At 47.9% G+C, this 23153-nt stretch overlaps 1 protein-coding gene across 2 annotated transcripts; it reads left to right on the top strand.

The window, feature by feature from the left end:
* The first annotated feature begins 5749 nt into the window (after positions 1–5749).
* Positions 5750–23062, top strand: CST7 (cystatin F). Of its 2 annotated transcripts, none has more exons than XM_090052416.1 (4): positions 5750–5834; positions 14021–14193; positions 14907–15023; positions 16249–23062. In XM_090052416.1, exons 1-4 carry the CDS (start codon positions 5765–5767, stop codon positions 16324–16326), a joined length of 438 nt encoding a protein of 145 aa, XP_089908542.1. In that variant the 5' UTR covers positions 5750–5764; the 3' UTR covers positions 16327–23062. The 2 variants fall into 2 exon arrangements, with proteins under 2 accessions (XP_089908542.1, XP_089908552.1); XM_090052426.1 differs by having other exon boundaries at positions 16511–23062.
* Positions 23063–23153: the final 91 nt, after the last annotated feature.

A 23153-nucleotide genomic window follows, 5' to 3' on the forward strand; every position in this document is an offset into this window, starting at 1 on the left:
GGGGTCTGGGCTGCACCGCCACAACAAGGAACTGCCCTGAGGTGCACATGCTAAGCAGAATGTGTTCACGTGCCATGCTCTGGCAAATGTGCCAGTGGTTGCCTGCCCCTGTGCTACTACAGCATCGCAGCATGGGCTCGAGCAGCTATGAGTCAGGGACAGACTTGCCACTTGACAGCTGCAGCAGCTCCATAGTGCTGGCTCCCCAGGGGCCACCCCTGGTACCCCACTTACCCCACCCTAGATGTGCTACTTGGTGTAGGGCTGAGTCTGCCCAGTTCCTACCACCGGGCACTATGATGTCCCTGGCAAAGCAAAGACTTCTGGAGGGTGCCATTCCAGCACCTCCTCTAAGTCAGCAACTTGGGCTGGTGCCCTCCTTGTTCCCCCCATCCCCATGTTATCTACTGTCCAGAGCAAGAAACTAAACTCAGATGTGCTGATTCCAAAGCACATTCCTCCACCCCAACCTTCCCCTTGCTCCTGGTCCCCAGCCCCTAGCCCATCTTTCCCCAAGTAACTCCACAGAAGCCATTTAACAAAGGAGAAGGAAAGTATGGTCCTCCCTACCCCGCTTCACACACACATTACGACCAAGCAAAATTAACACTACCACTCACTAACAAGTCAATTATTGTTTCCTTGGGAAGGAAGCATTGGAGAAACTTAATCAGCACAGTACTCAAGGGGCTATTAAGCAGCGTAAGTATTGGAAACAATGTAAATCAGCATGTGTTGTGTCAAACAAGAGAGGGGCTGTGACCAGGGCATAAATCAGCTTTTACAGATACATGCACAGGCTCCATCAAGACTCTGCTGCATTAAATACTGTGCAATTTGGTGGGATGCCATAGGAGAAGATGGGTACCAGTTTTCTTCACCCCACCCCTGCTCCATTGTGCCTTGGTGCTGTGATGGCACAAGAACCAGGATCATGTAGCCTGCTCCTTGCACCAGCCCCTTGGGGAGTGCACAGCAGGGAGCAGTGCCTGCTCTGTACAGCCAGCCACATCAGGAGAATAAAACTGTGTGAAACCTCCATCCCATTTGAAACTGCAATTGATGTGGCAATGTAATGGGGGTCAGGATAATGCCCAGAGGATGTGGCTCAGGGCAAAGCCCACACAAGCAAGTCACTCAGCACCGAGTTTGAAGGAAACACAGCCAAGTTCACAGCATTACAAGGCACCTTCCACAAAGTACCCCCTTCGCTGTCAAACCTGTCCATTCAGGTCTGCTGTGGTGAGGGACCTTCTAGCTCCCTCCAGTGGCCTATCGGCAGCTCCACAGCAGGGAGAAATTGAGAGATTAGCCAGATGGGTTCAGGCTCCATAGGAAGCTACTCAGCACCTTGGAGTTACTGGCCCAGAGGACCCCACACACCTAAGCTGCCAGTCTGCACGTTACAGGCTATGTACAGACTCCAGCACCCACAGACCTCCATGAACATCCCCTCCCCAGGTCTGCTGTGGCCAGTTCACCCCTGCCCAGAGTCACGGAGGCTTGGGGCCTTCTTATTTCCTTGTCCCAATCATATTGAGCTCAGTCTTGAAAGGTGCAACCTGGTTTTGATCCAGCTATAGCACTTACACACATGCCAGTTTGCAAGGACACAGCTACTCCCACTGAAGTCAGTAGGCTTCCTCACATGCTCGAAGTCCAGTCTGCTGCTGGGTTTCAGGCCAGGGTGCTGCAGACCTAGGGGACTGGGAGCCACTATTCTTACAGCTGCACGTAATTATGTACCAATTACTTCTGTGAAATAGCTGCATCTTACTTGCTTTGCTTTGGCCCCTACAGCCCCACCTACTGGTGAAGACCTGTGGTGAGCAGGGCAGGTCGATTTTTATTTTTTTGTAAAAACTAGAAAGTGTCCAGCTTTATAAATGTGTGCCCATTGTGCAAAAATTTTCATTTTGGAAAAAAAAATTAAGTTCTTGGATATTTGAAGAGGCAAGTCTTAACATTTTCAAAGCCAAACCCTTTGTTTGGTTGGTTTGAAATGACTTTTGAGTGTACACATTCCCCATACATTGAATTAGAACGCACATTTAAAGCTTTAGATACATTCAAAAAATGTCAAGGCTCAATATTGGAATAAAATGTTTCCATCGACCCCCAACAAATATCTAAGTGTACTTGTGTTTATTTTCAAATCATTCCAAGCTGGAGTGGCATTTCTTTTTCAGCTATCAATGAACTGAAGAATCCACTTCCCCCAGCTCTGGTCCTCACCAGTCAGGCAGAAAATGTAAGGGTTTTACCTTCCGCTTCATCCTGGGGATGTGATTGACCTCTCACTTAACCAGCTCCATACCAGTGCAGAGGCCTCCAGTGTGAGGAGCTGGCTGGTTTCTCCTGCTCACTGCCAATAGCAGCCAGGGTTTTTTTGGTGTTTTGTTTTGTTTTGTTTTGTTTGAGACTGAAATCTCTGGCCTAACTAAAGCGTTTAGTCTTGTTACAGGATATCCGGGTGCTGCTGATCAAAGGGCTGCGTGCAGGAGATCACATAAGCTGATCTAATGACCAGGTTCCTTTTCCTAAAATAGAGGCATAGTTAGTTGCTTCACTTTGGCCCTTCCACTTTTGAACTCTCTGAAATCCAGTTTCACATAAGCTGAGCTTTTATCATGCAATCAGTAATGCAGAGGACTCAGTTCCTCATTTCCCTCCCAGATTCTTAACCCCAGGGCACTTGCAGTGGCTTCCTAACAGCAGGGTAAAAAAGCTGAGAACAGTCAGGCCTACATGGTCCAACTCACCCTACTCCACGGAGGAATCTGTAAGGCACTTCTGAAATTAGGAACACTGTAGTTATTAGGCCTGTGCAAAGTGACAAGTATTTGTTTCAGGTTTAGATTCAGCTGATTCGGAGGACAGTGATTCAATTCGGAGTGCGGCAGAGGCACCGTGGCCAGCACAGGACATTTACCAGTGGTAAGCTCCTCACTTCACTGCTCTGTCAAGCTTTGCCCTGAGCCTGGCGCCATGTGCCTCCTCGCTCCCCGAGACAAGGCAGGGGCAGAGCTAGGTACCATGCAGGCTCCGCCAGCTCCGGGAACTGCTCCACTCCCCAGCCTCTTCCAGTGAGCTACTCTAACCCCTCACACATCATAACCACAGAACACTTTATGAAAACAGAAGCAAACATACCATTTGGTGTGCCACAGGTAAAACCCAGGGTAGGTAAGGACACAACTGATCCTGCCTGTCTATCAGCAGACAAGTTATTAGGTTAACATATGCTCATATGACCCCAGGAAGTCCCTGTGCTACATAGGAAGATAACCCCCACCAGACTTTGCCAGCTTGACTTGGGGGAAAAAATTGTTCCTAACCCCAAATCAATGGTTGGTTTAACCCTTAGTGGAAAAATACAATGCTCTAGCCAGATATCTGAGATGCTGTAAAGTGCATGTAGCTGCTACAGTCAAGACTCCCATTTCTATCTGTGGTTAATCTCTGGTATTTCAGAGGGAAGAAGAATGGAAGGGAAGGGGGAGAAGGAAACCCTCATAAACCACTAAAACATCCATGGGGGAGGGAGGGGTGCAGAATCCTTCCTGGTTCCTACACATGACAAACAGAAGCACTGAAGCATGGAGATATCAAAATTGGGCAAAAGTTCCCTGCACCTTATAGATGAGAGTGGGCAGGTTGGCAGATTAACCAAAGCACAGTACGATTCAGGACAGAATGTCAGTGAATTGAAACCAATTTCCGGAGATCCTCTTGGCCAAGTATACATTATGCATATATGTATGTGCACATTTATATGTGAGTATATTCAGGAATGGGCTGAAGCAGTGTACTCACAGACCGAAGCAGCATGCTTACGGATCGCTACACCTTAGAGGGAACATTAGGCTGGACCTGATGGTCTTGGGAGGTCCCTTCCAGGCTTAATGTCTATCAAATCTATGAATGTCTGTCCCTAGCCAAGAGGATATGATGCTGGAGAATGGTGGGAATGGTAGGTGAGAGTGTGGCTACTGAGGTCCATAGTTGCTGGTTTAGGAATAAAAGGCTTGATATGATAACAGTTGTCTGCTCTATTGAGCAGCCAGCAGAAGAGGGCTCCTGCCCCAGGGTTAAACTTCTGCCCTCCCCCTCTCCCGTCACCCTGCACACACACTGTGAAAACATGGGAGAGATGATGTTGCTGAAATAGCCACAGATGGGGTGGGGATGGGTGCCGGGGGCCTGACCTTTGAGAGGTGTTTTCTATGATTTGGGGGAGTTTGCGTCACAGTATTTGAATTCCTGGGCCTGGTAGCAGTGTGAATCACTATTTTTTTACACCATTTATGATTGGAGGGTTTTCTATACAGCATTGTACTTGTCTTTTCTCAAGGGGAAACTCTAAGATTGCAATTTTCCTGCAGCTGATTGTGTGTCACTAATGCCCAACTTACTATACCCGGTACTTTGACCTGGGCATTAAGAGGGACATCACTTTGGAGGAAACACAGACCAATGAGCTTGTGTCCCAATCACTCAATAATTCATTGGTTATGAATGCACTCAGATTGGGCAGGGTTCCCAAACTAACATATCCAAAAATCATGTGTCCAGTTCTACAAAATCATGGGATGGATCTACAGAGCATTTGTTTTCAAAATAATAACTTTTTTGCACTATTCATAATTTCAAGTTTTCCTCCATGACCACAAGGGATAGACATTTACTTTCCTTTTTTTTTAATGCAAGCTAAGATTCTCATTAATCACCTGACTCCAGCAGCTGGGGCTTTAAGGAAAACACTAACATCATATGGTTTGTGATCAAACTGTGGCATTTGACAACGCTGTCAAATTTCCAAATACTGCAAGTCATCATTCGTGAGCAGGCCCCAGCATGAGCTGCCTCTCAGGATGGGAGCTACCTTGCACACAGAGTTTGGAGATAAGGAACAGAACCATAATGGCATTATCCTAACAATAAAAGCTAAGATAACCATCTTCCCATTATTCCAAGCCTCCTCCTTTGAACATAACAGACATCCTTTCCAGACATGGACACATCCTAACCGTCATTGCTAAACTTAAAGGCCTCCCACTGGTATCTCAACACCATGTCCCCGAGAAGACACCAGGTCAGGTCCTCCATTCTCCCACCCCACCCCTAACACTTCACAATTTTCCTTTTCCAGGCCTTCATTAAGGGATCAGGCATGAAGGGTGGGTTCCTCTGAGAACCATGAACTAGCTGTGTCTTGCTTTGACTTCTCCCTGGAGAAAATAGCCCATATTTACCATGCCAAATACCCACCTGAAGCATTAAACACCGCTTTTCTGCTCCCCTCTTATGGGGAGGTCCAGATATATTGTCCTATCAGTGTTTTTCCAAAGCAGATTGTTTTCCTATAAGGTCTAGTCTTAACTGAGCAGTGTGGTTAATTTTGCACTAGCTCCACATCTTCTACTTTAGAAGAGCTGCTTTCTTGGCAAACACACCTGTGACGTTCCAGAAAACCCAGTACATATTGGTGCCAGTCAATGCAGAGCATCAGCTCATCCTGCCCCTAGTGAAGCAACCCTACTGATCTGTCAGAAAAAGTTTTTTGCAGTTGGCATTTGTAGCATCAAGTCATCAACGAGAGATAAAGTGGATAAGAGCTGTGGGTTTTTTGTTTTCTGGGTGTTTCTACCACCCTCAGCCAATGGGAGCTCTTGAACTGACAGCTCATCCTGAGTGTGGGGTGAAAAGCAACTTCTCTGACTGAAGAGCTCTTCACTCCCCTGCTAAAGTGGTGGAGGCAGCAATGAACTGGTCCTGGGGCTTTGCTCTCTGTTGCTACTTATCTCTGTGGGACTTCACCTTGTCCAGTCATGGTAAGATCAGAAAATCATCTTAGTCTATTTTCAAGCTTAAAACTATGCTGTTTTTTTGTAAGCATGAAGAGATGTGAGAGGTGTGCAAATGATATCCTCTGCACACCCCATCTTTCATTTTTAAAACTCTGGCTTCTTACAGCTATGATTTGAGTGGAAGATAATTATATGGGAACATGTATGTAGAGCTGATTAAAACAATTTCTCTCCCTCTAGAAAACAGCATTGTCTGAGGAAACTGTGTAAGGATATTAAAATCTACTTGTGGCTTCAGTTTATTTGTCAGAGGCTAGGTTCTGCCTGGCCTTGCTTGTTAAATGGAAAGGTAATGTGTAGCAGTTTGATTGCTAAGTACAGATTGCCACCTGAGTGATTAGCAGGTGTTAATGAAGCATTGTCTAGGCTCATTTCTCACTTGCCTAAGCAAGGAAACTCTTCTGATTATGGCTGGCCTTAATACTTTGGAGTGGTAACTTCAAAGGAGGGTGTTTTGTCTGAAGGTTTTATTCTTAGTGATACATGCATAGAAAATGCAAATAGAGTCACTGAGGGCTTGGGGGAACTCGCTTTAGATTAACCGATTAGCTCTCTGTTTCGGCTGTGGTTTCCTTTTGGGGTTGGAGAAGGCCTGCAAAGAACACAGCTTCTTGTTAAGCAACTAAATAAAAATTAGAATCATAGAATAGCAAAGCTAGACGCGGTCCTAGGAGGTCATCTAGCAACCTCCTGCTCCAGGCAGTATCAGCCCTATCTGAACCATCCCAACCAAGTACCTGTCTAACCTGTACTTATAGGCTTCCGGCCTTTACAAACTCACTAGATAAGTCTTATCCCTTGAAGTTGGGAAGGGACTCTGCAAGTGGGCCTCTTCGGAAAAAAAAACTAAAAGCTGCCTCTGATCAGCACTTCCCTCCGGAGGAACAGATTGAATAGGCACGTGTGCTAGTATCTCTGCTGCCATCACCAGTGCATGAGTGATGTTCAGTAAGGTGACAGAAAGACAAGGTTCTTTGGGTAAATATGATATCTTTTATTAAACCAACTAAATAGTTGGAAAAATTGTACTCTGCAAGCTTTCGGGTACAAACACCCTTGGCCGTCTTTCATCTTCCAGCCCTCCCCTGCCACAAAGTGCAGCCTAGGCCCAGCTGTACTATCTGGATCTGAATTTTATCAGGCTCCAAGTCCAAGGTGTCAGGATCTGAGGGCCTGACTTTGTGCCAGAGCCTCAAATTGGTCCCCTAACAGCTGCCAGGAAGTGTGTAGGCTTATATTGTGCCTGAGCCTGGGTGTGAGGGAGGTAGCTGAAGGTAGCTGCACTCTTATTCTATGTTTCTCAGGGGCCGTGAGCAGAACTCGGAGTACCCTCTGGGCAGCTCAGTCCCTGCAAAGATACCTGCACCCTGTTTGCCTGCTGCCTTCCAGGCCCTGTGAGCTCAGCTCTGCAAGCGCACAGGTCTCTTGCTTCGTAACAAGTGGTTGTATGGTATGGCTAGTAGAGGAAGTGTGGAAGCTCAAGAGCTCTTGGCTTCTCACTTTAGTACCTGGCTGGATTGCCACCCCTGTCCTTTAATGGGCCTTCTTGGAGCAGGGGGTGAGAGAGGCTACATCTATGTATTCTTATGCCACACTTCTATCCCTGGGGAAACTAGCATCTTCAGCAGGTGGAAATTGATATGCAGACTTCCTGGCCTGGCAGAAATGTCAGGGTACCCATTTGTGAAGTGGTGGAGCCTGGACTTTGGGGATCCCTGTGCCTCATTTGCCCTCGGCCTCCAACTACGCCCTGAGTGACGTGACCACATGGCAAAAATGATAAAGGTACTGCAGTGCAGCCATGTGAGGAGAGGCTGAGGGAACCAGGCATATTTTGCTTGGAGAAAAAAAGATTAAAGGCAGACATGATAGAAGTTTTCAAATACTTGAAATATTGCCACAAGGAAGAGCAACTGTTTTCCTTTGCCACAAAGGCAGGACGTGAAGCAATGGCTTCAAACTGCAGCAAAGTAAATTCAGATTAGGTATTAGGAAAACACTTCCTCGCTGTTAGAGCAGAGAGGCAGGGGAATCAACTGCCCAGGGAAGTTGTAGCAGCTCCATTACCAGAGGTTTTCAAGAGGAGGCTGCATAAGCATTTGACAGCGATGAGTTGGGAACAGCACATCCTGCCTTTATGCAGGGGGGTTGGACCGCATGACTTTCAATGTTCCTTCTAGCTCTGTGATCTGTGGGTATGGTTTGTTCTTCTGTTTAGGGATGGTGAGGATAAAAGCCATGTCTGGAACCTCCAACCGGTTGCTAACTCCAGCCAGTGTCTTGTCTCTCTGATAGCGGTCCCACGTATGGCCTGACTAGAACCAGCCCAAGAGCGGCGAGGCTGGGGCTGCTCTTTGGCCAGACATACCAGATGTGAGCCTTCTGTGAAATACTGCTGATGGTGCCCCATAGCAGGGAAAGGGGAGCAGCAGAAAGAGCCCAGGCATGTCCCGAGGGAGGCTGCTGCTGCTGGGCTAAATTCTGATGAGCTGCAACACAAGCCCATCTCTCCTCCTAGGCCCTTTGTTGTTGCAGAATATGCACAAGCGCCTCAAGACCTTTGATATTGCAACACCCCAGGGAAGAAGGGAAATTCCTCCTCCTGTGGGCAAGCAGAGTCTCAGAGTGACTAACCCCATGTGATGGCCCAAATGTCCCCTGGGAAACCAGAGGAACAAGAGGGGACTCAAACCCAGCCGTCCTGACTCCCAGCCTGGTACCCTAACCACTGAGCACTCTGACCTGTGGCTGGTCCTCCTCTCACTTCACTTTTTGCAACAATGGAATTACTTCCCAGTTGGTCGCAGGAGCCAGAGTATCTGCAGCCTCACACAGCCCAGAACACAGGCAGGGAAGAGGTCTGTGTAATGGCACAAGGCAGTGGAGGCCAGCATCTGTATCAGGTTAAAACTGAGCTGGCCAGAGAGGCAGTGAGATGGGAGGGGAAGAACAGCTCTGACTGCTGCACTGCACATACTTTAGGATCTGAGTGGTTTCATCTTATGCTGGAGTATGTGCCTACCAGAACGATCACACTGTATTTGTCTCCAAAGTCTGTCCTCATGGGTTCTGATTCACTAGAACGAAGTGGGTGGAAACACTTCCATTATTACAGGACAACATGCCCATCCCTGTGGCACTCTGCCAGTGACCCCCCTCCTGTCCTGTGCCTTGTGTAGCAAGCATCAAGCAGACCACCTCTGGTTTTCTGAGAGGTGCCCCAGAACTGGTGTCTATGCCTCTAGAAATAGAGCAGCCCACACCGTAGCCCTGGTATTTCCAGCTCTGCCTGCTCCTGTCACTTTCCCAGATCAGAATTGGCCTGCTTGCCCAGCATCATGGGCACAGCAGGATTTTAGCCAAAGCCTCTTTAAAATTAGGAGATGCTCTGCTTTCTCCATGGGCCTTTTTTTTCCAAAGGTCACCTCTACATCTATCATGTGTCCTATCCTGGCTGAGCCATTAGCAACTAGAGTCCCTGCTCAGAGACTCCTCCTGACACTGGCCTCCCCTTTAAATGCAGCTCAGCCAAAGTCCTCCACTGTGTGCTTCATCTGATACCTCCCCTGAACAGAGAGCTGTTTCCTCACTGTTGTGAGAGCTGTGACTCAATACGTGTGAGAGATCGTTAAGCCACAAAGGGTCTTTGTTGCAGATGGAAGAAAGAGAACATCATGTCCCTCCCACCTGATAGGAGGGCTGATGTCTACATCAGCCAGTGACACTTGTCAGATTTTCCATGCACCTGCTGCCACTACAGATCAGATCAAGGTCTGGGACCCTGGTTTAGCAAGAAGCTGATAAATAATTTCTCAGAAGACAGCTAATTCCTGTTACCAATGGGTAGTGCTAACCACCTTTCCAGTGCTGCCCCAGAAAGGGCACTGCCTTCTTGATCTCTGAAAGGGAGGAGGCTATTTTAGTGGTTAGACCAGGGATAAGCAACCTCATCCAGCTGTAAACCAAAACAACCCAGCTCCAGTCCAGTGCAGGCTGGGTGGCTTCAGTGGTGCATTAGTAGTAAGGGGGGTTGCCTATGCCCACCCTGGGGTTGGGCACCTGGGAACTGCATCCACTCTGCTGATGCTTCTCTCCATTCCTTCCTGCCAGCTGCAGTGTGATTATAAAGATGGAGAAAGACTATTCTCTGTGCTGGCATGGCCAAAAAATAATGATCTTATACTGCAACAAGGGAAATTCAGTTTGAAGATAAGGAAAAACTTTTTCACTCTGAGGGTAGTAAAGCCTTGGAACAGGCTACCTAGAGAGGTTGTGGCATCTCCATCCTTGGAAGTTTTTTAAGAGCTGGTTAGATGGACACTTGGCTGGCATGGCTCAGGCAGGGATGATCCTACCTTGAGCTAAGGGTTGAATTAGGGGGGGCGTGAGGGCCACCCCCCGACCTATTTTTCTGTAATGAAAATGACTGACCAGCCCATGAAGCTGGGTGTGCCAGGTGAGTAGCTGCAAGTCTAGTCTCACACATCTTATTCTGCATGTGGTCTCTAGCCCTGCAGTTATTGAGGTCTTTTGTTGCCCAGCATCAACAGCTGGGGTGGGGTAGACACTGCCACCACCTGGACAAGCTAGTAACCTGGTAGTCAGGGTATCTTATGGAAGTACCCTGTGGGGTCAAACCCTGTCCGGCTAAGTGGAGAAAATGGGACTGTCTGAGCACTCTAATCACAAGCGGAGGAGAGAGATGAAGGCAGTACCTCTTGCCAGCTGCATTTAAGAGAAAGCAACTGCATTTTGGGCAGACCCCAGTCTGTCAGGACTCAGCCACCACTCAGCAAGCCAAACCTGATAAGGGCTCAGACAGAGGAATGCCTGGTTTCCAGATCCCAGTCAGACTGAAGAATAAGCTTTGTGCTGACCACCTCTGAGGCACTTTTGGATATGTCCAGAAGCAGACTTTTAAATCCCTGGGGAGCTTCCAGGGCCAACACTTAGATGACTGTAGAGTTTAGATGCCACCAGGAACAGGAGATGGCTGAGAAGAGGGTTTCAGGATTGCAGCTTTGGGCCTCAAGGGAATTTGGATCTCTAAAGCCTCCTTCTTGGGTCTGGCCCTAGGGCCCTATATTTCACCAGAGAATTAACCACATAAGACACTTCTGTCTTCTAGTACTAGTTGCTCCCTTGAGATTTCTACCCCAACTCCCTGCTCATCCTCCCTTGGCCAGGTCTCGGGGGCTGAGCCACTGTAGCTGCAGTCAAAGGATCTTGTAGGTGCCAGGATCCCTGAGCAAAGTAGGTCTGTGCGGGCAATGTGAGTGTGCAGGATGTTGGAAGGGAATCTGCACAGCCAAGCCCAAAGGAGAATTTCACTGTTCCCCAGCATTGTCAGCGAGATGTGTTTTTAATTAGTTGATGATCATTTCCATGTACACTGTCACGTGCTTCTGAGCAACATGCTCTAATTGTTTTCTTGCTGTAAACTGTTTTAATAACACGTCTTGTGCTCTGTGGTTCGGTGCTAGGGGTGAGAGTTAGGTGTGAAAAATGAGTTGGAAGAAATATAAAGACTCTTATATTCTACAGTATATTGTCACCGGCGCTCGGGGAGAAGGAAAATTTAAAATAGCAGCTTCTTGGATGGTGTGCTTCATCATAAGCCAGGGAGTCTCAACTAGGGTCCTGTGAGACCCTTTCAGGAGTACTGAGACATGAGTGCCACCGCTGCAGCAGCCTGGTGAAACTGCCCAGATGGCCTCTGCTATCACTCAGGATATGAGTCGGGGGGCCAGACCAGAAAGGCTGCAGCAAGAGTAGGTACTTCTGCCTGCCTTAGGCTCATCTGGCTGTGCATGAGGCACGCAGGGCCTTTCTACCCTGCACTGCAGCAGCAGCAGCACCCCAACTGAGAACCACTGAGGTACGCTGAGGCAGTGTAAGAGTGGTTCTCAACTGGGGTTCTGCCAAATTCAAAAAAGGTGTGGAAGGGAGCCCTGAATCTAAAACAATTGAGAACCACTGGCTTAAGCAATGGCATTATAACAATTAATGCTAATAGAGAGACCTACCACTTTCATTGCTTTCCCTGATTCACTATAGCCATCTAGTCTGGAAATTCCTGTCTCAGGTGTATTTTCCTAGGTGTGTTAGCAAACAATTGACAGCTGTTGCAGGATGAAAAAAATGCAGTAGAAATAATCCAGGTGGAGAAAGGACTCTGGGCAGAAACTTATTTTGTACAACAACCCCTTGCATCCAGATTTCTGTCCACTTTGAATGATGTGTGGTATGCACTCGAAATACCTTCAAATTCATCAGCCACCAGAATGATCACATTGAATTTACAGAGATACCAGAGTCATTGGGCATCTCAGTGTTTGGGATGCAGGGATACAGATTGGAATGAGAGAGTTCAGACTGGAGTTCGTCAGCTTAGACACTTTTCTGACAACAGCTGCAATGTTGCCTCTGCAAGACAGAAAGTTGTAGCTTGAATATGTCACTTTCTGAAGCTAACAGTCTCATGAATTCTCCTTCTGGGCAAGGTTTTGCTCTAATTACCCTAAGCAACTCACCAGGTACGCCAGCACTGACACGTGGTAATAATTACGGGTAATAATTACTAAGGTTATGGTCAAAATGGAGATGCACATTTAGTGCCCCCCGCCCCCACTTTCAGCCTGTTACTTCCAGTGCCTACACACAAAGGAAACACGCAGACTAAACCAGGTGGAACAGGCCTTCACTGAAGCCAGGGCCAAAGGCAACTCCCAGGGAAGGGAGTTTGCAGAGGGTCCCTCAATTCTTGGCTCAACCATATCCTGAAGAAGAAATCCCTAGGATCCAGCCCACATTGCTGGATCAAGGTCCCTAGCACTGAGGTTATTTCCATCCTCTTTGCATAGTAGAGGGGGCAACCTTAGGTCAGGATGCTGTTTCACCTATATGCCTCTGCGGCAGCAGTGTCTTTTCTGGAACAAGCTGTGCAGCAGGGGTGGAATGTCCTATGACCTTCCTGTCCCCTCACCCCAATTAGCGAGCGACATAGATTTAAAGTGACCTGGAGGGTCTGGTTTAAAAACATCCTGTCCAAGCAGGCCTCTCCTCTCCCAGAATAGGTGCCAAGTTGATCTGAAAACACATTTCCGTTCATTCTTCGCCTTATCCAGTGCTGTTGGTTTCCCTCTTACCACTATGGCCTGCTGAGTGTTTCAGTTACTTCTCTGTACCTCAACCTGTAGAGTCCTTTGTCCCAGATTAATGCAGGGGATGGGGTAGCAGTAAAGAGCAGGAGCGGGGAAAAGGGAGTGGAGTCGCCCTCCCTCCCTCCCACACACTTCTCAGCCGTTGCCACTAGCTCACAGCTCTTGTGTGAGCAGGCTGTAGTGCAGCATGCCAACCCAAGCATCTCTTCCCTGCAAGACTGCAAGTCATGGTTGTGTGGTGCTGTCCCTGCCTCCTGCATCCCTCAGCATGTACAGCACAAGCAGGGTTATGAAACAAGATGGCAAGCCACAAATATTCACACAGGGAGGCAAAATGGGCAGGGAAACAAGATGGTAGATACAGCCCAAGGTGGCCTAGGCAGAAGGATGGGCTTGTGCAGTGTGGGGCTCAGAGGATCTGCATCCTGCTCCCAATTCTGTCAGACTCCCCGTGTAACCTTTGGCAAGTCACTTGATTTTCCTCTGCTTCAGCTCCCCATCTATCAAACAGAGGTCTTGCTTCCTTTGTGGGCAGTGCAGACCAGGAACTCTGTCTTGCACTACCTGGCTACGCTCTAGCTGGGTATTGTCATATAGGAGGCATAGACTGGGAGACGGGCTCCACCAAAGGCAATGTGAGAAGGCTCATGAGGGAAGAATGATACTTTTTGCTCTCTTTTCTCCCCAGTCTCAAAGGGAGAAATTGGCTCAAAGACACTAGGGTGGGTGGGGGGCGGGGGGCAACTTCTTGGAGCCACGTTTCATAGTAACACTGAACCTTTTGCTTCTGGTCATTGAGGAATATTTTTAGCAGTGACCCCAAGTCCTCTGTAAAGGGACATGGTCACAGGACAGCAGCTGCACAACATTCAAGATAAGCTTATTCTAGGCCAGGGGGTGCCTTTCTGAGCAGCCATCACTTTGAAATATAGGTTAGTCTTTGCCCCTATACAGTGTGGGTAACAGGGTGTGCCTGTGTCATTACAGTTCTCCACCTGCAAAAGCCTCCGTCAACCACAAAACCAGGCTTTCCCGTCTCCATAGACACCAAAGACCCTGGAGTTCGCAAGGCAGCTCGGTTTGGCGTTTATCGATATAACAATGGCTCAAACGACTTCTTCCTCTTCAGAGAGTCTCATATAAACAAAGCCCTTGTCCAGGTAAGGGCAGCCTAATTTGTCACACCTATGCAATTCAGATACTAAACAGTCCTGATTCAGCAAGAATAAATACTCTTCTCTTGCCCATGCAAGTTGTCACAATCTAAGTCCTTCCCCAGTAAGTGGAAACCAGGATGGCTCTGCTGAAGCCACTAAACCTACACTGATTTACTCCTGTGAGGAATTCAACTCCTTAGCAAATGCAAGAGATGTGCACCAGTGACTCTTTAATAAAAGATTTCCTGCTGGGCAGGAAACTGAAAAGTATTGTCTCATAGCTGGGCTTAGTACACTGAATGGGTAAAACGAATCTTTAGGATTAAAGTGTTGTTCTCTAACCCCTGGGTAATACAGCCTGGCTTAAAGAAGTCTGACTTCATCCCAGTCCCCACGGAGACCAGTGCAATGATTACATTTTTCTTCTAACCAGTTGCTTTTCATTGCTTTAAGCTCTTTAGGGCCAGGGCATTTTGGGTTAGTTTGCATAGCACTTGCCACAATGTGTAGCTCTAACCTTCATTAAGGCCTCTAGGTGCTGCTGTTACAGAAATTAGTAACCCAAGCTCTCAGTGAGTGAGAGCACACTTTCCCAAGAAACTTTTTTGGCCCACCTAAAACGCACGGTCTGTTCCACAGCCTTCCCTTCCATATGACCCCTCCTCCCCTCCCTGCTTCCGCCTGCTGTTAACTAACCAGGAAATTACTTTCTCTAGATTGTTCGAGGGCTGAAGTACATGCTCGATGTTGACATCACCCGGACAGTGTGTAACAAAAGGAACCAATCCAATTTGGACCACTGTGACTTTCAGAGGAAGAAAAAGCTGCAACAGGTGGTTCCCTTTTCTCTGACTTCCTCTTTAGGTTATTTCATAGCAGCAATTTCAGCATCTGACCCACACCTGTTAGAGTCAATGGGAGACCTCCCACTGGCTTCCGTGGGCTCTGCGTTCTCACAACACTTCACTCCTGCTCATGGACCTAGTGATACTCTGAGACAGAGTTATGCCTGTGGGTGCTTGTCCATTTTCATCCACCTTAAGTCATTTAGATGAGAGGGGCAAACTGTCTAGTTGTAACTTCACTGTATTGCAGCCATCACAAACGGCAGCTATTTTAGCATTCAGTTTGGTAGAAATAAAGGCTGAGGTTTTTCACTGGCTGCAGTAAGAATAAAGTTGGACCCCCACTGTGCTTTTGAAAACTCCATTCAGCTGGAGTGGCTGTACCACCATGGTGAGGTGCCCCCTACCCACGTGGCAGCATCAAGGAGCACAACTCCATGCTGCTGGTGCCACTACCACCACTGCTGCTGGGCAGGGAGGGGGTGCCTCGCCATGGTGGCACAGCTGACGCAGAGCTCCCAAGCCCACATCCTCCCCTGCCCTGCACACATCTGGGGAGGCATATGCCCCCCATGCCTCCCTGCCCAGGAGTGCACACAGCAGCAAGGAGCTGCCACCCCCACCCCTCCTCCCCATAGACTTACCTGCAGGCAGCTAGTGGAGCTGCTCTCTACCACTGCTGCCTGGGGCTGTGTGCCCAGCCACGGGCATATGTGCATGTACAGATGCATGTGGCACCCCCTGCATCCCGCTCCATGCAGCTTCTTGCCAGCCTGCAAAGGGACACCTGCTGTTCCTACAGTGAAAGGAAAACCCAGATCCCTGCACTATACTGGGAATCTGGGACAAATCATGTCCTGGAGACATGCAACTTGGGGCCAGGACTTGATGTTCCCATTTTGGAACTGTCTTTCCCAATTAGGGACAGGTGGTCACCCTACCTACCTCACCTTCACTGCTCCCTCGCACCATCTGGCTTCCTGGTTAGAAGCTGTAGAGCCAGGATAATGACAGCTTTATAAAGCCTTACCTCAGGGATACTACACCTGCCTCCACAGGGTGCATATTCCTGACAGAGCAGGGTCACTTCCCTTCTGTTCCCACACTTCTTCTCTTGTATCATGTGGCCCCAGTCAGTAAAATAAGAAGAGTAAAAAAAATTCTGACACAGGCCCTGAATTGGGGAGTCTAACACATTGCCTTCTGCTTGCAGATGTTGAAATGCTATTTTGAGGTTTGGATTGTGCCCTGGGTACAACGTGTCCACGTGCCAGTTGTTCTCTGTCACTGATTCACCTTCCCCAGGACCACTGCACCTACCAGTTGCACCCTCACAGCCAGGATATCAGCATTGCTTTTGTGGCAGCTGCAGGCACCCACATGAAGTCTCAGGAAATTGAGACCTGCTGGACAGGTTGCAAGGACTTCATTCCAATGAATCGATGATTTTCATATTTGATTTTTTTTTTTTCCAGGCAGATCCTTGAAAAATTTTGCATAAAACCCAACAGGAACCATGACCCTTCAAAGAAATAAATTAAACAAATAAAGAAATAAATACAATTCAGGTTAATGGATAAGCAGGACAGTAATAAATATTTTAACAAACTAAAATATAGAGGGTATGCGGAGGCTCGCTACTTAGAATATAAAATGGCTTTTAAGTACATTGACTAAAATACATGTATTACATACAGTTCAAAAGGACTGTGTGGCCACCTATCTGAGACTGTAAGTGCTGCATGTCAAGTGATACAAAGTAGGCAGTATTTGTACATAGCCAACAGTAATATATCTGCACCTATGCTGCTTGCCCTTCCAAGAAAAAATAAATTGTCAATCTCGTTCCATAGAGACTTGCTGAGTTTTGCTTTACTCAATTTGATGACGTTGCTTTTTATTAACCTATGCATTAAACTACCCTATTTAACATGCAGTTGTGACACTCGTGATCAGGCAGAGCTGAAACTCATGTCTCAGACCACAGATCTGCTCTTGATAGAAAAAACATCCTTTCATTGCTGACATCTGATGCTAGCAATGAATGGTCATTGACCCCAACCCAGGACCTGACGCATCAAGTTTGAGTGGCAAAGAATATTTTTTTCCAAGGGATTCATGCAAAAAGACATTTAGGCACTTTAGTCCCACTGATTTCAATAGGATGGCTCCTTCCCCTTCATGGTAAATGAAACAGCTTCATCTGTACCCTGGGCTTCTAGCCATGTCTGTAGTTGTCAACCAGGAAGACCAACACCTTCCCCACCTACTAGACTAATTAAAGACAAGGACAAGCCACAGCACAGCAGGAATGCCCACAAGCATAGTGCAACAGTCCCTACTCCTCAGCAACCTGTAGCAAGACATCTTGGTAGCAGGCACAAACTTCATGCACAGCCAATGCCTTGCTGTGACCCAGATCTCTGGCTGCTGCCACCTCCTTACTCCTCTCCAGATCACTCTGCACAGGGAGGTTTGGGCTCTCAGAGTATGGCAGCATCATTCAGCAGTGTGTTCTGGCAGGGAGGCTCCTGAGTTTGCCCCAAACCTGGAAATGTCCCATGGTTACACTCAAGATTTCCAGCATGCTTGACAGCAGTGGCTGTGGACAACCACCTGAGCAGCGTCACCAGCCCAGTTCTGGGATTGGGACAGGAACTGGCAGGGTGTGTTTGGGAAGGACTTTGGCAAGACCCACTATGCCTGCAGCGCAGACAGGTCCCGAGCTGGCTATTGTCCTCTTTGGCTACCTATGCCCCTTGTAAAGCTTCCCTAACTCCTTCAGTGGATGGGCTTGCTGATAGAACAGACTGGCATTTAACTGCTTCAAATGTAATTAGCGCTGCTTTTTCTCTGTAGCAATGTGTTCCTTCTGTTCACATGGAAGTCAGTTCTGTTTGGGGCACAGATTCAGGCATGCAGATAAAGCATAGATTTTGTATAAAGCATAGATCTACAGAAAAAGCAACCTTTTTCTTCAGTCAACTTTGAGCAACCTCATCCAGGCTTTATAGCCTGGTCTCAGCATTAAGAAGGGAGATGCTAACTGGTATAGAGAGAGAGACAGAGACAGAGAGAGCTGTTTAAAACCTAATAAATGCAAAAGCCAAGATGACAGATTTGTGCAGTTCCCAGATTCAAAACACTGTCTTCAGGGATAATGTGCCTCTATGGGCTTTGCACAACAAGAATGAGGAAACTGCAGGGACACAGCAGGTTACCACGTTTATCACATGCACTAAATATGAATGAGCACCCTGAGAACACAGCTACTGCTTTGCTAGGATAGCAGGGGGTCCTGCAACAGAAGACTGCCAAACTCTTTAGAAGGATATTGCCTGATTCCTATGCAGCACAGCATAATATGATGCAAGGTTATATCTGAAAACATCATCTAATGAAGGGACCGGCCTGCCCCTGCTGCCCTTTACGCTCAGCAGGTAAACAAACTCTCAGTTTGGGCTGAGAAAAAAGCCATGGTTTATAGCTGCTCTGACTCCCTGGGGACAAAGCATTTGTTGCCACTGGCAAATAATGTTGGATGAACAGCATCTGCCTCCTGAAGCAGATTGGGTGCTTGCCGAAAACAAGAAAGGAACAGGCCCTAAGTCATTTAACACCAAGCAGCATATTAGTATTACCTTGCAGCTAGAGGAAGGTACAAGCCTCAACAATGATGAACAGCTGTTACAGGCTGTTTACTTAACCTTTCTTAATCACACAGTGCCTCAAGCATTGCTGGGCCTGTCTCTACTCAAGGCCTGGGTCAGATGCCATCCCAAGGGGCACCTCTATATTAAAGCTTTGCATCAAGGTTAATTGCTTGCCAGCTGACTCCAAGAAGCAAAGTTGTTGTTTTAATGCAAATTTTTCGTGTTCCAAGCCAAATCAACCAAATCAGTTCCAAATCCATGAGTCAGTCAAGAACCATAAGTGGCCTTACTACCAACAAATATCCTCCACCTCCACCTGGGGCTCCAGATGTTTCCAAATCATTTGGCAGGCATCCTATGTGCAGGCCCAAGCCCAGAGGCTTAGGGTTTGGGTGCCCTCAAGTTTTGCTTGCCCTCAGCCATAAGGCTGCAGGAGCAAACTAGCAAAGATCCTTGCTAGGCTGGTCTGGATTCCCCCAGCTGGTTGTAGTCTGGAAGAAATATGTGTATGCTATTCCAGAGACCAGCCAGTTAACTTGGGGCAAGACACCTCTAGCTCACACAAGGTGTGGGAACAGAGGGAAATCTCTCTTCCACCCAAGGCTAGAAGCAGCCACAAAACAACACACATTTGTCTGCAGTGAAGGAAGAGCTCTGTGACAACCTGGGCAGAAATGTCACCTGTGCAAGAGGCACATGGATCTGACAACACAGGATGGTTTGAAAGGGCATCCAGTATTGCGTTTACATCTCACTGGCAAATGGAGGGGGATGTTTGAAAACAGCATCAATGCCTGCAGTGCTCTGCACATCCACAGGTATGAGGGTGCCTCACTTCCTTCAAAATCAACAGTAATGGGGCCTCAGTGGCAACGTGTAGAGGGTGCACATACACGCCGAGAGCTCTGGTGCACCCCCTGTCAGACCGCGCTCCATTTAGGCAATGGGCAGTGGGACAGGCAGGAGCACTGGTCAGGGAGTGGAGCTGCCAGCAAAAGTGGTCGTGCTGCTTCTGGAAGCAGCCACAGGACTTCTAGAACCAGTGTGGCCGCTTCTTGTTGAGTGAAATTGGCCGCAGGGGGACCCCCTCCCCCCAGTCAGCATGATTGGCCACCAGGGGAACCCCCCTCCCCAGTCGCTAACTTAAGTGGCACCAGTTGCCTATGGGACCTCTACTAAAATTTGTGAATCTGGGCCTCTCTCTACTAGATGTTTGTTCCCCATTGGTCTGACCAGGTTGGAGTCCTTGTCCCCATCACAGAAGGCCAAGCAACCCACCACGGGCAAGCGAAGGCAGAACCCTGGAAGCCATCTAGCAGTGCAGGAAGGGAGGGAGCAGAAACCTACTGCTGACACCACAAGGCAGACATAAGGTTGCATTTGCAAAGCAGGAGATGATGTTGAAGACTTTTGCCATCCTGAAGAAAGTTTCTGCTTGCTTCAGTTCAATATTGCTGTCAAAACAACTTCCCTTAGCACAGAAACCTCCTAGTTCAGCCCCTCCACAGTACAACTAGCAGTCAAAATGCCACATACGTGGTACCACTGCTTCCCAATACCTCCTCCATTGTTGTCCTCTGGAGCTTCTTGAATCTCTTTGAAGAGGTTCTGAAAATCCAGTGCAACCTCAGGTATGTCCTGGCCCTGACTCCTCAATCCTGGTCTCTGCCAAGGCCAATAAGGGGATGTCCCTCTCCTGGTTATCCATCAGCACAGTACAGGGGCCTCCATATATAGGCTTGCACTGAAGGATGTGGGCTGGAAGTGGTCCTAGTCTGGAATAGATGGGGCCACGTCTCCTCTGGCATCCTAAGCTTTGCTACATCACATACCTGGAAACCTTTTACCTTTTCCAAGTACTGTCTGTGGATCCAAGCCCCTTTGGGAAACGCCTCTAACCTCTTAGAAAAAGCTTCCACAAAACTTCCCAAGGGACTCCCAGATTCAACACAACAAACAGGACCAGTAAGGTCCCTTAATTCAGACCAAGCCAGAGAAAAGTATGGCCTTCAGAGTAATGGAGAAATGACATGCATGGCTCTGGCTCTGCTACTACAAGGCAGGAGACCACTGGGTTATTTTCTTCTTCACCACTGCCCTCCTCCCATCAGGCAAGCAGGGAAGAAAGCCAAGGTGATGACAGATGGCTGGTGCTGAAACCAGGTTGTTACCATATTTCTAGTGTCCAGCAGTGAAACTGCAACAGCCTGAAATGCTGCAATGCTATTAACTTGACAACAGGGCTGGATAAGGGACCACTGTGTGCAATCACCTGCTCAAGGCAGGATCATCCCCATCTGCACCATCCTAGATTAAAAAAAAACCAAAAAACTAAAATGCTCTTAAAAGACTCCCAGTCAGGCCACCCGTCCAATTCTCTTGGTACAAATTTACTCCTGAATCAGCAATTCGCTCTTGGTGGCAAGAGAAAGTGTAAAATCTAGCGTATACACATGTACACACCTACAGTAGCTGAATGCCCAAGTGCAATTGTCCTTCCCCAGCCACAGTCAGGGAAGAAGTTCTCTCACCTCCAGTGCTTGCAGACATCAGGGAATTTTCTTGCTTTCTTCAAAAGCACTGGGTGTTGGCTGCAAGCAAGGCTGGGGATTTTGACTGAAGTGTGCTGCTGCTCCTGCTGCAACTTAAAAGCCCAGAGGTTCTTGGCTAGGGGTCTTTGCTCCACCACTCAGTCAGACCAACTGCCACATTTGGCATCAGGAAGGAATTTTAGTCTGTGCCAATCTGACTATGGGATGTGGGGGTTTTGCCTTCCTCTGTAACGGGGGACATCTTCTTCCTTACAATTTCTTGGACATACTTCCTGTCCTTGCAGCAGCTGACCATTAACAATGCCCTCCTCCCCTGCTCTAGCTATGGCAAGTTAAGTTCTTGATGCTTTGATCACTCTGCTTGGTTGTCATGGGAGACTTGTTTTTAAAAAACTTTGTGAACAAGTTAGACAAATATTTGGCAGGACTGTCCCTATCTAAACCATCCAAGTTTTCAGCAGGGGGCTGGACTAGATGACTACCTGAGGTCCCTTCCAGCCCTGCTTCTCTACTATTTTACAATTATAATTCTACAAATTAGCTAAAGCTTTTGACAGGTTACCTGCCTCATCTACTTTGCTGTTTGGCTTGACTAGAATTCCCTGTTATTCCCAGAAGCAGGGAAGTGCGACAACTGTCCTTTACCTAGGCCAGGGGTAATTTGACTGAATTCCAGATGCAGGAGTACATACACACAGCAAGCAAGCAAGCTTTTTGAGTTTCATGTTAGGAAAGGTTACTTCTTCCCTCCTCCCCACCACAGCTGAATCATTGAAGGGCAAATTTCACTGTGTTTTCATGGGCAGTGTAACATACTGCTAAGACTCCCGAGCAGATAGAAGCTATTGCAGTGCATTACCTCAACCCATTTGTTGAGAACATTACAAGTACCAGCAAGAGTTTCCTCCCAGCCCTGTCTCAGAATGGGAACCCTTGAGACAGGCAGTGCCTGGGACTGGTGTCACTTGCTGTTCTGAAGTGCCGCCTCCTGGAGAAACCTCATATTGCAGAACTTCCAGCTCAGTGTCTTCCTCAGGTCTCCCCTGGCCTGAGATCATGACTCGACTCTCTGGCTTCAGTCATACTGGGACCATTACCCTTTTCCGGAGCGGTGGAATCTCTCATCTCACAAGCACAATCCTCCTTCCGCCACATAAGGGGTGGGGATCAAGGATTCAGATCTGGTGCAGCATTCTCCCTTTCTCTTGGCTATGCAGGATGTTGCAGCAAGCCTACCCTTCTCTGGACATTGGCCCCTGCAGCAACTTCTCCAGCTGTTTCCCCTGCTGTTTCTGGGCTCTGGTCAACACAGTTGAGACCAGGGCCTCTTGCAGGTCGCCACCTACAGCCAGCTGCCAACCAGCCAGATCTCCTACTCATTCTATAAGCAACTGGCGTTGTCCTCCTCCCCAGTCAGTCCCTACTCCTGGGCTCTCCTCCAATACCTACCAGATGCAGCAGGCAGGACTAACTGAACAGGCTTGCCCAGCCCCAGGCCTCTTGGCACTTAAAGGGAAGTAAATTGAAATCTAGTCCCATCCGACTCTTCAGCCACGGATCTCAATGTGTTCACAAAAGATCAGTAACAGTATCCCCGTTACAAACATTGTCTTGGTTTCCACATGCAAGCATTTTTACCGCCAATTCACCCAGCAAGCCAGTGCCAGATTTGGGAGAGAAAGAAGCTAGATAACTCAAATCCCAGATCAGAATCTAGTGATTTGGGCCACATTGTCATCAATACATGTTCAGCATTATTTCCCTCCCATTCTCTTTACCACTTTAAGTTAAGAGGAACTTTCTAGGTCACACTGGAGTGAAAAGCAAAGATCATATGTGCCTGTAATGTTGACACTAACAGAACAATAAGCAACCAAACACACTGAACCATCCTCTGGCATTGGGAAATGCCT

The sequence above is a fragment of the Crocodylus siamensis genome, chromosome 1 (assembly GCF_052110815.1).
Source record: "Crocodylus siamensis isolate JL-2025a chromosome 1, ASM5211081v1, whole genome shotgun sequence".
Taxonomy (NCBI): domain Eukaryota; kingdom Metazoa; phylum Chordata; order Crocodylia; family Crocodylidae; genus Crocodylus; species Crocodylus siamensis.